The sequence below is a fragment of the Haliotis cracherodii genome, unplaced genomic scaffold, assembly GCF_022045235.1.
Source record: "Haliotis cracherodii isolate W230 unplaced genomic scaffold, xgHalCrac1.p SCAF_1, whole genome shotgun sequence".
Classification (NCBI taxonomy): Eukaryota; Metazoa; Mollusca; class Gastropoda; order Lepetellida; family Haliotidae; genus Haliotis; species Haliotis cracherodii.
The window spans coordinates 76959798-76975840 of NW_027266264.1; the positions used below are offsets into that span (position 1 = coordinate 76959798).

Genomic DNA, 16043 nt, shown 5'->3' on the forward strand with positions numbered 1-16043 from the left:
TGTTGGTTATTATGGAGAGGATTGCATGTCGCCGTTGATTTCGCATGCCAGTCACGAAGAAAAACAAAGTAATGATGGGTAAAACACAATCACAACTCAATCTCAAAGCCCATTTGTGTATTTCTCGTCGATTGCAGCGGATTAAATTATCTCAAGACACTAATACGTCTTTGTTCTCTCACGAACAACATTCATTCACTCCCTATTATCACTTATCTTGTCTGTGCATCTTAGGTTGGCGCCCAGCATTCCGTTTCTACAACAAGTGGTGCAGCTTGCTTGGAGCCATCATCTGCCTGGCAGTCATGTTCATCATCAACTGGTGGACTGCACTCATCACATTTGGAGTCATCAGTGCCTTGTTTATATATGTACACCACACAAAGCCAGGTAGGTAATGAGCCCCTGTATCCTGCCTCAGTCAACAAATCACTTTCACACATAATGCCAGTTCATATGCTACTGTATCACACAAAGCCAGGTAATGAGCCCCTGTATCACACCTCAGTAAACAAATCACTTTCACACATAATGCCAGTTCATATGCTACTGTATCACACAAAGCCAGGCAATGAGCCCCTGTATCACACCTCAGTCAACAAATCACTTTCACACATAATGCCAGTTCATATGCTACTGTATCACACAAAGCCAGGTAATGAGCCCCTGTATCACACCTCAGTCAACAAATCACTTTCACACATAATGCCAGTTCATATGCTACTGTATCACACAAAGCCAGGCAATGAGCCCCTGTATCCTGCCTCAGTCAACAAATCACTTTCACACATAATGCCAGTTAATACGCTACTGTATCACACAAAGCCAGGTAATGAGCCCCTGTATCACACCTCAGTCAACAAATCACTTTCACACATAATGCCAGTTCATATGCTACTGTATCACACAAAGCCAGGCAATGAGCCCCTGTATCACACCTCAGTCTATAAATTATTTTCACACATTATGCCAGTTAGTACGCTACTGTATCACACAAAGCCATGTAATGTGCCAGTGTATCACACCACAGTCAGTATGTTACATATGACACCAGATAGTACCAGTATACTATTGGACCACACAAAGCCATGTAGCATGGCACTGTATATCACCACAGTCAATGTACCAATGTCACACATAACAGATACTATTCTAGTCCAAAAGCCAAGTTATATGCCACTATGTCACACCACAGAAGATGTGGAGATGTACCACTATGACACACCACAGAAGATGTGGAGATGCACCACTATGACACACCACAGAAGATGTGGAGATGTACCACTATGACACACCACAGAAGATATGGAGATGTACCACCATGTCACACCACAGAAGATGTGGAGATGTACCACTATGTCACACAGTATTTGATTTAGCCAGATAGTATTGACACTGCTATTGCACAGTTGATATTATGTCAACTAGACCTAGTAATTGCCTGGAAGTAAGATTAGGTTTCATATGATAAACAGTGGAAAGCTGCATGGTGATGCTGTACTTGACAGATATGTTAATCCACCTTTGAGATCTCCTGTTGAGAAATTAATAAAGTTGATTAATTTGAACTTTAATAATGCCCTAGTGAGTTAAGATAAGAGGGTAAACGAGGACCTCAGTATACTACGTTTGTGTTAAGACCAATGTGACGACCAGATGGCGACAATGCGTGACCTGGTAGATAGTGTGGAGCATTGCACATGCTTTCTTTCAGCTATTGTTTTCCTGCCCCCATATTCTTATTACTTTGGTGCACCTTGCACTTAATCATGTTAATCAGATGTACAGGGACAAGGATGGTCAAGCTAATATTTCTCAGTCCATACAATTTTAATAAGAAAATGTATATGCTGTTCAGACAAAAATTGACCTTCAGTAAGTGACACACCACATGCTTGTGACATGTTGGTTACTCTGACTGAAATTGTATTGTCTTTCAGAGGTAAACTGGGGGTCATCGACACAAGCACATGTGTACCGGAATGCTCTGCAGTCTTCCCTTAAACTCATATCAGTTGAAGACCATATCAAAAACTTCAGGTAACCTGCTATGATTGTGGCTTTTTAGTTTCCTTAATTGATGTATTTTATTTTGTGGCAATAGGTTATGATTAAAATATATCTCCTAATTGAACTTTTCAAGATGTGCCCATTAATTTGAAGCTCCTGACTCTTAAACTGCAAATAGGTACATATTGAAATATTCTTCTGTGATATAGAAACAGCTTGAATCTAATATAGACAGCTAGCGTTGATGAAATCTGACTATATGATATATTTTCCTGTCACCAGACCACAGATGCTTGTCTTGTCCGGTTTACCAGAGAATCGACCAGCCCTAGTAGATTTTGTTTCCCATATCAGCAAAAAAATAAGTCTGATGGTGTGTGCTAATGTTATAGTGGTAAGTAAAACCAGACCCCAACTATCTTGATTTCCTCCTCTGTACATTTCCCATGAACGGGCCACATGGCAATGACATCCCGGCCTTATGTTTACCTCCATGTCACCAACAGTTGAAGTTGCCCTTATCAACAACATGGGACAAGACTGTGGTAAGACAGACCCGGGACCCTTTTCTCCAACCATCATGTGTTGTGTGGGATATAGTGATCTCTGTTTTCTGTCTGTCTGTCAGTCTATCCATCCATCCCTAATTATGTTGTTCCCAGAGTGGAGCTTATTCTATCTTGAATGTTTGACTTGATGTTGGCGTTCATTCATTAGGTGACTCAAATAACATTGCCAAGATGCTCCATATAAAGGGAAAATGGTATTGCTGACATTTGAAGGATTATTAAGATACCCAAACTTCTATACAGATACAATAATATCACCATGATCACTGAATACTAAGTGTTTGATAGTCACTAAATATTCTGAAGCATGACAACCATAAACTTCATGATGGGATAATTTGTAAACTGTGGTGACTTTCTATTTAGTTTCCAAAGTGTTATTTTTCTGGAAAATGGCCAGTTGTAGCTGCCCTTCAGAAGTATCCAGCAATAGCCATTTGGCTGCCTGTGAAACATGTCAGATCGTGACTCTGCAGTAAGTGTAGTAAGGGGATGCAATTCTTCCCAAAGAACATGCTATGAGTATTCTCTTGTGTTTTTCAGGGTCAGCAGAGCGGTAACCTGAAGAAGCTCCTTAACACCAACGCTGCGTACAGCTGGCTGAGCAAGCGGAGAGTCAAGGCCTTCTACACTGCCACTACTGCCCCATCGTTCCGCCACGGTGCCCAGTCTATAATGCATGTGAGAGTCAAGAATTATTCTTGGGTTGAGGAATATAGCAGAACTCCAGATAAGCTTTATGTGTTGTGGGTATTTTACCCATGCATTTTTAAATCATTGGGCATCAGTAATTGTATCTGGGTATTCAAATTTCTGTTACCCACTAGTTTTTTCACATGTGGGTATTTAAGTTAAATATTTAAAAACACTATTCATCTAGTCCCTGCAAACTGGTGTTGTGTGGGTTCGAGAGCTTTATAGGACTCAAAAATACCACGATACTTCCACACGAAAGTGTGATGGCAAATGATCATGATGTAACTGTCATCGTGGAGTTTGGCAAGGTTGACAGAATGCCCGTTTATAATTTCAAAATAAGATGCTGATTTGCTAATCGAATACGCAGCGTTACTTCACAATATTTTGATGATACACACAAGTTTTATTTTTGTACCGTATCTGTAATGTTCATTGCGTATTTGATATGCTTGGATTTTATTTTACTGCGTATTTCTGCATTTCTGATGCGTATTTTACGCAGATACGCAGCTTATCTGGAGCTCTGCATAGCATGATGCAGGTCAAAGGACCTGATGGGCAATTTGGTTATGCGACTTAAAAAAAACAGTCCTCTAGAATTGTGGCCTTGAAAGCAATTTCACACAACTGGCGCTTTCCTACTGAACGGGCAATTGTCAAGGGAAGTTTGTGTGATTTTCGTATGCATATAAAGGTCAATGTATGTTATATAAATCACTCTGTATGGTCTTTTTTGTAGACTGTTGGCGTTGGCAAGCTTCGACCTAATACATTAATCATGGGTTTCAAATCTGATTGGACAAAGTGTGAGCCAAGTGCTGTGGAGGAATATTTCAAGATAATACAGTGAGTGACAGGAATTCCTGGGCCGCTGTGAAAGTAATGAACAATGATGAAAGTAGAGGATTTAAAAGAATATGTTTACATCATCATCATTATCATTATCATCATATGGGGGTGGTCGGGTAGCCTAGTGGTTAAAGCGTTTGCTCGTCACGCCGAAGACCCGGGTTCGATTCCCGACATGGGTACAATGTGTGAAGCCCATTTCTGGTGTCCCCCGCCGTGATATTGCTGGAATATTGCTAAAAGCGGCGTAAAACCATACTCACTCACTCACTCACTCACACACTTATTATACTACTACCACTACCACTACCACTACCGACCCGTGAAGATTCCGGGGTAGAATAGGTCTTCAGCAACCCATACTTGCCGTTAAAGGCGATTATGCTTGTCGTAAAAGGCGACTAACGGGATTGGGTGGTCAGGCTCGCTGGCTTGTTTGATGCATGTCATTGATCCCAGTTGCATCGATTGATGCTCATGTGGTCAATCACTGGATTGTCTTGTCCAGACTTGATTATTTTACAGACCGCCGTCATATAGCTGGAATATTGCTGAGTGCGGCGTTAAACAACAAACAAACAAACCACTACCACTACTCTCCAGTACTCCAGACTCGATTATCAGACCGCTGCATATAGCTTGAATATTGCTGAGTGCGGCGTTAAACAACAAACAAACAAACAAACATACTACTACTACTAGTACAATGCAGTCTGCTTTTTTAAGATTTTAGAACAGATAAAGGATTAAAAGTAGATTTCAGGAATGGAGAATGAAGAAAGTATTGCTTGTTTATTGCAAGTTATCATCATGCATTTATGCACACCACAAATAGTGACTGCACAGTTTTGTATGCACACAGATCACCCAAAGCAAATATAGAGAAATACTATAAATCTTGAAATAATAAATAAATCTTAAATGCGAAAAATGTGAGTGGTCTTTGCTCGCATGAATTAACTTCGCATTGCACACTTTGGATATAGGGAATACCAACTTGAAACTAAAAACAAACACGGTTTATTGAGCAGCAGCTGTAACAAGTATATAACAATGTCATTCAAAGAATAGGAATTACACAATAGGCATCTGGTTATCACTGCTGTTGTCAAAAGTTCTACCCACTCGTGTCAATCACAGGACTGTTGTTGGTTCAACTACTTCCTTAATGCCAATCAACAGAGTAAACATATAAACTGTGTGTTGTTTTTAGGAAAGAAGTGCTTCACTCAGTGGTAATAAGCGGTGCTATTTGTGTTTGATTGGGTTAAGATGAGGATATGTATCATTCCACTTGGGATGGGGTGGAGGGAGTCGCATTGATATTTTTGGCTAGGGGTCAGCAGTCGTATTAATTTCCAGATTTACAATATGGCTCCCCACTCAAAACTTAACAGATGTGTTTTGGATTTCTTTTTGCCCTGATCTGTTTTTTGTTTTCATGGTGTATACTGTTAACTTTTGACTTAACCAATACTGTTGTTATTGGCTGTGGGACCCTAGACACAGTTACTTTGGACACAATAACACAAGAAGTTCTATAAACAAATACCTCATAGGCACGATAAAAATTGTACACATTTTGAACACTTTTCTGAGTTTTCCTCATTATTTATTTTCTCCAACTGAAACATTATTCAATGTATGGGACAAAACACAAAGACAACATTCAACTTATGATTCTGTATAATTGACTGTTGTAGTCAGTGACGCATGTCTGTTGTGTTCCAGTGATGCCTTCGACCTGAATTATGGAGTGGGTCTGTTGAGGCTGCAGGAAGGCTTTGGTCTGGATGTGGACATGGATGCATCATTCATGCCCGATGGTTTGACAGAAGATGGTGAGTACATCTGTGTCAGCTCCTCTGCCAAGCATTGCTATTAATCCTGGACTGGAATGCGTTCTCATGCAAGAAACTTACGTTGGTTTGATTCAATTTCAAGCATGTTTTTTTTTTTAAATTTTAAATTTGACATTTAGCTTCTAGATTTATTACTTGATATCTGATGCAGTTTTGCCATGTTATGAGGCATGTGTAGCGAGATGGAATGTGATATATTAGTGTGATATTTGCCTTCAAATAATAACTCCAATTTGTAGATGGCATTCTCAGTTTCCCCCATCGACCTCCAGGTGAGATGAAGTCACATGACCTGCTGGTGTGCCCTTCAATGTTGTCCTCTGTCTCTCCCGATCTGCCTGTTTGCATGTGTTATCTGGGAGCTCTGTTGTAACTTCATCTCAGTCATCTCAAAATCTTTGTTTTATGTGGCAGCTCTGTGTCAGTGTTTGTCACTGTGTGGAACTACCTGCAATCTCATTTTGCACCAGCGGATAAATGTTTTGGGAGACAGTAATCGTAATTTGTTACTGAAATCCTTCAGTAAGAATTTTGATTGGATATATGATTATCATTATATACAATGTGGAAAGATGCCAAATAGGTTAGATGCACAGGAGAGGTTGAAAATGTACCTGTTTTCTTTGAGGGAACACTTCCTATGTAAAACATCCAATGCTTTGTTTCCCGGACTTCGCAGTGTCTCGGGACCATTTAATTCTTGTGAGCGGTGACTAAAATGGGATCAGGTGGCAACAGCAGTTGCTGTATATGTTGTATGTATAGCATTAACAATGTGGACTGTGGCAATTATGTGAATAATGTGACTGTAATAAACAGCCTTAGTAGTATGGATTAGTCATGTCCGATAAATGAATGATCAAACATTGATTGGAAAGTCCAAATGACCATGCAGTCAAACTCAATTTTTATGACTTTCCACCGGTGTTCTGAAATGTTATAAGGGTTTGTTTACTACTTACTAGTTAGTGCTGGAAGAAATTTGTATTTACATCTATCTAGACCTGGAACATACAATTTTGTATGAAACGTCTATGTAACTGATGACATAGATGTGTAAATGCATCATGTATACACTTTTGTTTCCAGGGAAAAAAAACCTACATTATAAGGTGTCCATTCTTGATTACTTTTGTAAAACTTATGAATGTGATGGAACTTGTCATGGAAATTGTGAAAAAAGAAAAAGAGTTTGGAACCTAAGTCCATCTTGTTGCCATGGAAGCGTAAAAAAATAAAAATTTCTAAAATTTCTAGCAAAAGGTACCAGTTGAGCATGTACCTGACAGACCTGCAAAGTTTGATGAAAAAATATTGAAAGGTTTATGAGTTATGCTCCGGAAACAAACCCTACCCTCACAGAACCTCTGAAAACGAAACGTGATGGACGGACAGATGGAGCCCGTTTCTATATCCCCCGCCAACTTTGTTGGGCGGGGGATAATAATGAACAATATGAATAGCATTGATAGATTTAACAGCATGAATAGGGTAAATACTGTGAACAGCATATAAACAGTATGAAAGTTTTAATGATAGTAACATGAGGAACGGTGTGAATAGTATGTGGATATTGGAAACCATCAACCCAGCAAAGTGGACTGCTACTATCATGTACGGCTGGGACGGGTAACCCAGGTACTGGGGTCAGGTGGGTACTGAGTTTGACCAGAGTACCCACATGGTAGTAAATTTGGACTCAACCCTGCCCTACTATCATGCTTTGATTGAAGCCTGAGGTGTTGCCAGTTATTTTCACAACTCCAATAACTCCAGTGTGAAGTCTGATTTGTTCAATTGGTTTTTGGAGATTTGTCATCTATAGTGAGAGGGGATTTCCGAAGCAGAAATGGATAACTGTTTCATTTCCGTTTCATCCTATTTATTTTCATTTCTTAATCCTTGGCATTATCTTTTCAGTTTGCATGCTCTTTTCAGTTTTCAGACACCTCAGCTGTTTGTTCTAGTGATGAGTGTTACTTAAGATGATGATAGCATATTGACAGAGAGGAACCTGCACATATTACGCCTCTTGTGTATGCTTTCCCAACTGAATCAGTGTGTATATCACTTACAGAAATGATGTATCTTGACCATTCATCCTTTGTCTTTGGTCAGCGGAAACAGCTGCAAGGTTGCTGATATTGCAGGAAGCAATAATCATTCTGTGACCTTTTTCCTTCTGAGAGTGCTCATACTTGGACAAGTAATGTACAGAATGTATTATTCCCCTGTCACCCCAGTATCCGGTACTAATCATAGCTTCTAGGGTTAAGTTACTTTGAACCTGTTCAAATAAAATGCTTAGTTTCATCAATATCTTTACTGCTACAAAAAAGTTAAGGACCACCTGATTTTTTCACATCACTATTTTTTATCTGTCATGGCATGACCGAATGACTACAGTAATATGAAAAGATCAGGTTATTGGTCAGAAATGGAGGATCAAGATTTTTTTCAAATGTCAATGACACCAACTAAGTTACTTTCAAATGTTGACACTAACAGTCCTGCCATAATCATGATAATACTGCAGCTTTCAGATTAAAATAGGTATATGTTTGAAATTAAATAATAGAGCCCTCAGGAATTTGTAGTGAATTTTACTGTTGTGATGAAACAATGTTCAACATACATTTTTGGAGATTAAGGACATTGTCAATAGTTGTTTCATATTTATTATCCCCCGCCACGAAGTGGAAGGGGGATATAGGAATGGGTGCCGTCCGTCCGTCACATTTCGTTTCCGGAGCAGATCTTGAAAACCGTACCATATTTCTTCACCAAACTTGGCACATAGATAGATCTAGTGGTGAACTGGTGCCTTTTGATAGTTTGGGATTTTATTTTTTTAATTTTTTTTGAGTTTCCATGGCAATGACTTTGATATAGACTGAAAATGGAGGTAGTCCTCGTTTCCAGAGCAGATCTTGAAAACCGTACTATATGTCTTCACCAAACTTGGCACATAGATAGATCTAGTGGTGAACTGGTGCCTTTTGATAGTTTGGGATTTAAATTTTTTTTATTTTTTGAGTTTCCATGGCAACGACTTTGATTTAGACTGAAAAAGGCAGTAGTTCTCGTTTCCGGAGCAGATCTTGAAAACCGTATCATATTTCTTCGTCATACTTGGCACATAGATAGGTCTAGTTGTGAACTGGTGCCTTTTGATAGTTTGGGTCTAAAAAGAAAATTATTTTTTGAGTTTCCATGGCAACGACTTTGATTTAGACTGAAAATGGTGGTAGTCCTCGTTTCCGGAGCAGATCTTGAAAACCGTACCATATTTCTTCGTCATACTTGGCACATAGATAGGTCTAGTGGTGAACTGGTGCCTTTGGATAGTTTTGGATTATTTTAAAAAGTTATTTTTTCGAGTTTCCATGGCAATGACTTTGATTTAGACTGAAAATGGAGGTAGTCCTCGTTTCCGGAGCAGATCTTGAAAAACGTACTATATTTCTTTACAAAAAGGCCCAGTGAACATAGATCACAGGAGCTAATGCATTGCACACACCCGACATGTCATATTGGCAGGGGATGTGAGTATTTCATGCTTGTTATTACTTTGTCCCTCAGTATTTGCACCTCTCATCATGTCAGCCATATCTGTTGTTTCACACCAGCCCTAAATAGCATTGCAAATCGCTCGGCATTTGTCCTGGTAGAAGGGGACATGGGTGGCCAAGTCGTCTAAAGCACCGCAATTCGCTGTTCGAATGTTTGTCAGGACCATACCGGTGGGTTTCACCAAAGTGGTAAACGTCTGTGACCTTCATTACTTCGGGCTTTCCTCCCACATTAAGCTGACACGCCGTGATATAACTGGAATACTGTTAAAAGTGGCATTAAACCAAACTCACTCACTCACTGTCCTGGAAGGTAAAAGTGGTGTATTGGCTGATGGACTCAGGATTTTACCTTGTCTTAACAAAGTGAGGGTCAGGGGGACCCCAATAATTAATTTTAAGGGTCCTTGCAGGCAAAATGAGGTTACTGTGAAGTAATGAAAAGGTGTAGTTTACTGTACATTTAGATATTACTTTAGAGCATGAATGAATCATGATTGATATATGAAATGACAGACACCTGTTACTGCTCATGATGTGCTGTAGGTACAATGACAATTATTGTGTGTAACTCGGGAAGCAGTATCTTTTTTTCTCTGCATCCATTCTCTACATTTGTGCATACAGGACACACATTTCTGCATACAGGACACATTTCTGCATACAGGACACACATTTTTGCATACCGGACACACATTTCTGCATACTGGACACACATTTTTGAAAATCTGACACGCATTTCTGCATACTGGACACACATTTCTGCGTACTGGACACACATTTCTGCATACTGGACACACATGTCTGCATACTGGACAACACATTTCTGCGTACTGGACACACATTTCTGTATACTGGACACACAATTGTGCGTACTGGGCACACATTTCTGCATACTGGACACACATTTGTACGTACTGGGCACTCTTTTCTGTATACTGGACACACATTTGTGCGTCACATTAAACTCTGTGTACTGTCAGTAGACCTGTAGATACTATCACATTCTTACAGTCTGTGACTTTAGTCCCTTGTCAGAACCTGTTTCAAATAAGTATTTAGTAAACTTGCATATGACACAGCTCATACTAAGATATCTAATTATGAAACGTCAAAGCCAGTGTCGATTATCCTCTAAAATAGATTCCATAGAATGAAAAAGGCAAATTAGTGGTGAAAATTTTATGAATGGATCGCTGAAAATCAGTGATGACACCAGGTGTTTGTGAAAAGGGTAAACATGACCTGCCCTCAGATAAACTTTACTGAAGAAGATGTGGCAGGACAAGTTCAGGCTATTAATACAATGCTTCTGCCAGTGAATACACTTGAGAAGAAAGTGTATAACTGATGAATTTCATATACTTGAATGTTATTTTGTCAGTGATAATATCAGTTATGATGTAAATGGAATTGTTAAAGAAGCTAAACTAACAGAATCAGATTCTATAAAATTTTATGTTGATGAACATGAACACAATGTTTCCAACTGGTCTATCTTGTCAACAATAGTACATAGTATCAGAGTACAGGTGAAACGACACAGCAAGGTCACTATACAATATGTGTCACAATACAAAGGCTACGATACGTATCTCGATATGCATATTTACGTTTGCCCTTAAATGAACAGTAATGTATTTCAGCAAGCATGGCGTCTTGTATCGAGAGACCCGTGAAGATTCCAGGGTAGAATAGGTCTTCAGCAACCCATGCTTGCCATAAAAGGTGACTATGCTTGTCCAAAAAGGCGACTAACGGGATCGGGTGGTCAGGCTCGCTGACTTGGTTGATGCATGTCATCGATCCCAATTGCATGGATCGATGCTCATGTGGTCAATCACTGGATTGTCTGGTCCAGACTCGATTATTTACAGACCACCGTCATATAGCTGGAATATTGCTGAGTGTGGCGTTAAACAACAATCCATCCAACCAATCCAATCTTGTATCGATACAGAAGAAAATAATCATACTGGCGCATGAAAACTCACGATTCACCGGTGCACCAATGTTGCGTTTCCCGTCTATGTTAGATGTCTGCTTTATCTTCTGCCCGCTGAGGAAGTAGAATAATGTCTCTCCACAGTGGTGATATGTAACACCTGTGATACTTCGGTTCCGATCGTTTCAAATATTTTGTGATACGAAATCAATACAATAACAATGGGTGACTGATTGTTACAAGAGCATTAGTTATAGCATGAGGCTAGTCAGGTGCCTGACTTATCCCCCATTTACTTGCCAACATCGCCAACATCGCCAGCAGATGTGGGATAAGTCAGACACCTGACTGAGCACAGCTTATCTAGCTTTTACACCTGCCACTGCTGTTGTTGTTGATGTGCTTCTGGTGTATAATTGGAGCAAGATGGTAGAACAAACCCTGAGAAACCACAGGGTGTTACAGAGTTAAGTCCATGCCATGTTGTCCACACTTTGGGCATTAGTAATGTTGATCTTATATTGCTTTCCATAATTTATTATTGATGAAATCAGCGAGATAAAATTAATATTTATGTTAACATTCACTGCGCCATTCATGAATTTGTGGATATGTTTCGTTCTGGTCCATTTAATCTTGTCAGCGGCCAATGAAACTGACTGGCTAATGTCCTCCTCAAAACCTTTCTGTCCATGAAAACTTACTGCATGATGTTTCTGTTGAATTTCAGTTGGAGCAGCACAATGGAGTAAATATAGATGTATTTTCTATTTAAAGCTGTAACTATCCATATACATCTCTTCAAAACTTTAGACTCAATATGTTGGCTAGGCATAAAACATCACCAATACAACACAATACATGTTTCTTCCCTTTGCCTTGATGGTGATGACATGTTACTCCTCTAGTGCCCCATTGCGAAGCCGTGGTAGAATAAGTAGCCAGGAACCCGTGTCAGGAGAGGATATGGTGCAGACTCTCTCCTGTGGTTTGTTGTGTCCTCAACCCTGTCATAATGTCACTCACTGGTTTATGTTGTCCAGACCTAACTGTTTTCAGACTGCTGGAATATTAAGCAACAAACTGACAGAATCGCTCATGCTTTCCACAAGGCTGTCTCTTTTTCCATGGGGCGAAAAACTTTCTGACAATCAATATAACCCCAGTATGATGACATCGTGTATTTAACTTGCAATAGAACATGCTAAGTTGTGCATCCACGAATTGAGAAAACATTTGGTTGTGTATATACAATGTATACTGACCATCTGAAACACTTCTGAGGCAAAGGGATCAAAACAGTTACGAAACATTACCATTTTCGGTTGTTGTTTTGGGGAGGGTGGGGTTTTCTACACCATCTTAAAACTACCCAGGGTGGTAAGGCTCACTGGCTTGTTTGATGCGTGTCATTGATCCCAGTTGCGTGGATCGATGCTCATGATGTCAATCACTGGATTGTTTGGTCCAGACTCTATAATTGACAGACCAACGTCTTACAGCTGGAATATTGCCGAGTGTGGCGTTAAACAACAAACAAAACACACAAAAAAGATTTACATCTTGCTCTTGGCACTGGCATGCTATCATGAAGCATCATTTTGCTTTTTTAGGAAAAATATCGGCATTTTCAGACCTGTTATGTAGTTGGAATATTGCTGAGTGCGGCGTTAAACAACACACAAACCAAATGTTTGTACGACTATGCTTGTCGTAGGAGGCGACTAACAGTATCAGGTGGTCAGGCTCGCTGACATGGTTGATGCATGTCATTGTATCCCAACTGCATGGATTGATGCTCATGTTGTCAATCACTGGATTGTTTGGTCCATATAGCTGGAATATTGCTGAGTGCTGCGTTAAACAACAAACCAACCTGTCTTTAGTTTGTATTGAAGTTTCTGAATTCAGCAGTTCACTTACATGATCGAGTCCGCATAAAATGTTAAGTCTGAAAACAAAAGTGGTTCACATGATAATTAGACAAGATGTTAGTTTCGTTCAGGTTTATTGGAACAAACATCTTCATTTACATACTTTGTATTGCACCTACTTCACAAAGATGTTGTATCACTCACTATGACTCAGCCGAGGTATTCAAGGCTGACACATAACAGTCACATGTAGAGATGGCAGCTCTTCCTTCTAGGGTTTATGTAATCACTAAAGGTTTGATGAATTGCAATATTTTGTGACATGATATAGGCATCTATGTATCGATACAAGATACAACAAGAATAAAGGCAGGACATGTGATGTGGCATGAATATAAAGTGTAAATCATCAACCCATTTTTATGTAACTTCATCATGTGTTGTAAAGCTGTTTCTTAATTCAAGTCTAGATTCACAACCAACACCTCTATTGAAAACTTTGATAAGTCCCTGAACACAATTCTCTGGTTGAGTTCTAGCCCCAGTAGCAGTCAGACATAATTTTATCATTTCTATTAACCAGCTTAAGTCTGGTACCACAAATATATTTTAAATGAAACTGTTTCAATTCGTATAATTTTTGGAGACATATGTGGGAGCAAAATATAAATGATACATCAAATTCATCTGACTTTAAGAAAATTGGAATGGCCATCTCTGCACTTCAGTGTTGCAAAGAAGGACAATCTCATATGGTTTTATAATTTAGCAATTTTCAAAACTTAAGAGCACTTGCACATGAAATTATGGTAACAGTGTTTAGTTTGCACAAATAACAAAAGTCAAGGCTTAAGGTGCACTTAGATGATGTTTGGATCACTGATCTGAAGTTTTTCATGATTGTCTTATTTTTAAATAGTGAATTATTCTTTCGCAATCAACACTGGTAACACATTAGATACAGTCTTTGGCTCCAGATGTGAACTGTGAATTTCAAAATAACTCAAAATCTGGAATAGTCTATTAAAGATCAATACAGTACACGACAATGAATACCCTATACCCAACCCTATCTGCTGTTTGTCATTTTTTCCCCCATCACTGGAAAAAGTTGTTGAAGAAAACAGTCATGTGCACAAGTTGACATCTTGAACGGAGGGGAGCACAACAGTAGGAGGAACAGCGCAAACATGCACATGCTAAACAATGCAACAGGGAATGACACCAAAAGAGGGATCATCACATGATTTTTTTAATCGCTATGTGACTCCTATCACAGCCCTTGTTGTTGGATTTGCTGGTGTCACTGCTGATGGTCACAACTATTGGTGGGACTGTTGCTTGCTGACGTCCATCACGTGACCAGTATTTCGACTTTATCTTGTTGACGACTTGATAATGCAACGCTGCCATGTCTTCACTGTTAGTGTTACCTGACCAAGGGATTCATTTACTAACTTTACAACATTTTACACTTGTACACATTAATTACATGATAGTTTCTTTTACAACTGATGGGAATAAAAATAACAAAAAGCAGATAATGTTGGGTACAGAGTATTCATTGCCGTGGACCGTATTGACATTTTGTAGATTTTTCCCGATTTTGGGTTATTTTGCAATTCATCGTTCTCATTAAGAGCCAAGCGGACTGTCGTATATGATGACAATAACCTGGATAAATGAAGATTATCACATATAGGCTGAACCAGCCTTTGCTTTTATGTTGTTTTTAAGATAAAATGGTTGATCTTCACAAATTTTAAGTTTTATGTCTCTAGTAATTTGGCAAGGTGACTCTTCAGCATCTTTGTCATTACAGGTTATCTTTTATGGTGATATATTTATTTGAAAGCATGATTTTTATGATCTGTAACAGTTCCTTGGTCTTTTTGATATTTGTATGTGTAGTTGAGATAACCACTAGTGGATACGAGATATGATAAAGGTGTCTGACTGACCTCCACTATGTGTTGTTGTTCTAGAAATAAGCGATGACGACTTAACTCCGGAGGACACCCCCCCTCACCGCCTCCACAGCAGCTATGACAGGATTGACAACAACGCTCCCATGCCTTCCAAGTCTACCAACCTGGTACCTGGGGACATACAGAATGGTCCCAGCAAATCAAGGGAAAAGCTGAACATTGAAGTCTTAAAAGGAATTAATATGTTTAAGCGACACCCCAAGAAAGGGACCATAGATGTTTGGTGGTTGTTTGATGATGGTGGTAAGTATGGATCTCTTTGTATGCTTAGCATTTAATATTTCAAAAGATAAAAAAATGGATGTTTGTTTTTATTTTGTAGAAGTTAGTTTACGGAAAGAGTATTGTATTGAAATCACAAACGTCAGCTTATTTTACTTCCTCCATATGTCCCATGCTCCATGCTTCTCCCTCCGACTGATGAGATTCAGTGGTTACAGTTTGTGTCCTGTATGATTCTGTTCCATGAACACACAAATCTACTGGACCCGTGAAGATCCAGTTTTGAATAGGTCTTCAGCAACCCGTGCTTGTTGTAAAAGGCGATTATGCTTGTTGTCAGAAGTGACTAACGGGATCGGGTGGTAAGACTTGCTGACGTGGTTGATGCATGTCATCGTATCCCAACTGCGTGGATCGATGCTCATGATGTCAATCATTGGATTATCTGGTCCA

General features: G+C 39.3%; 1 protein-coding gene across 2 annotated transcripts in view; it reads left to right on the forward strand.

Moving 5' to 3' along the window:
- Positions 1-16043, forward strand: part of LOC139476716 (solute carrier family 12 member 2-like) — an 87820-nt gene that overhangs the window by 58540 nt on the left and 13237 nt on the right. Inside the window, exons 12-19 of one of the 2 annotated variants that reach the window (XM_071259437.1) lie at positions 235-390; positions 1941-2040; positions 2293-2404; positions 3123-3260; positions 4018-4124; positions 5859-5968; positions 6229-6261; positions 15366-15611. In XM_071259437.1, coding sequence (XP_071115538.1) covers positions 235-390; positions 1941-2040; positions 2293-2404; positions 3123-3260; positions 4018-4124; positions 5859-5968; positions 6229-6261; positions 15366-15611 — 1002 coding nt within the window. The remainder of the gene's footprint in view (positions 1-234; positions 391-1940; positions 2041-2292; positions 2405-3122; positions 3261-4017; positions 4125-5858; positions 5969-6228; positions 6262-15365; positions 15612-16043) is intronic. The other variant, XM_071259447.1, reaches the window with a different exon arrangement.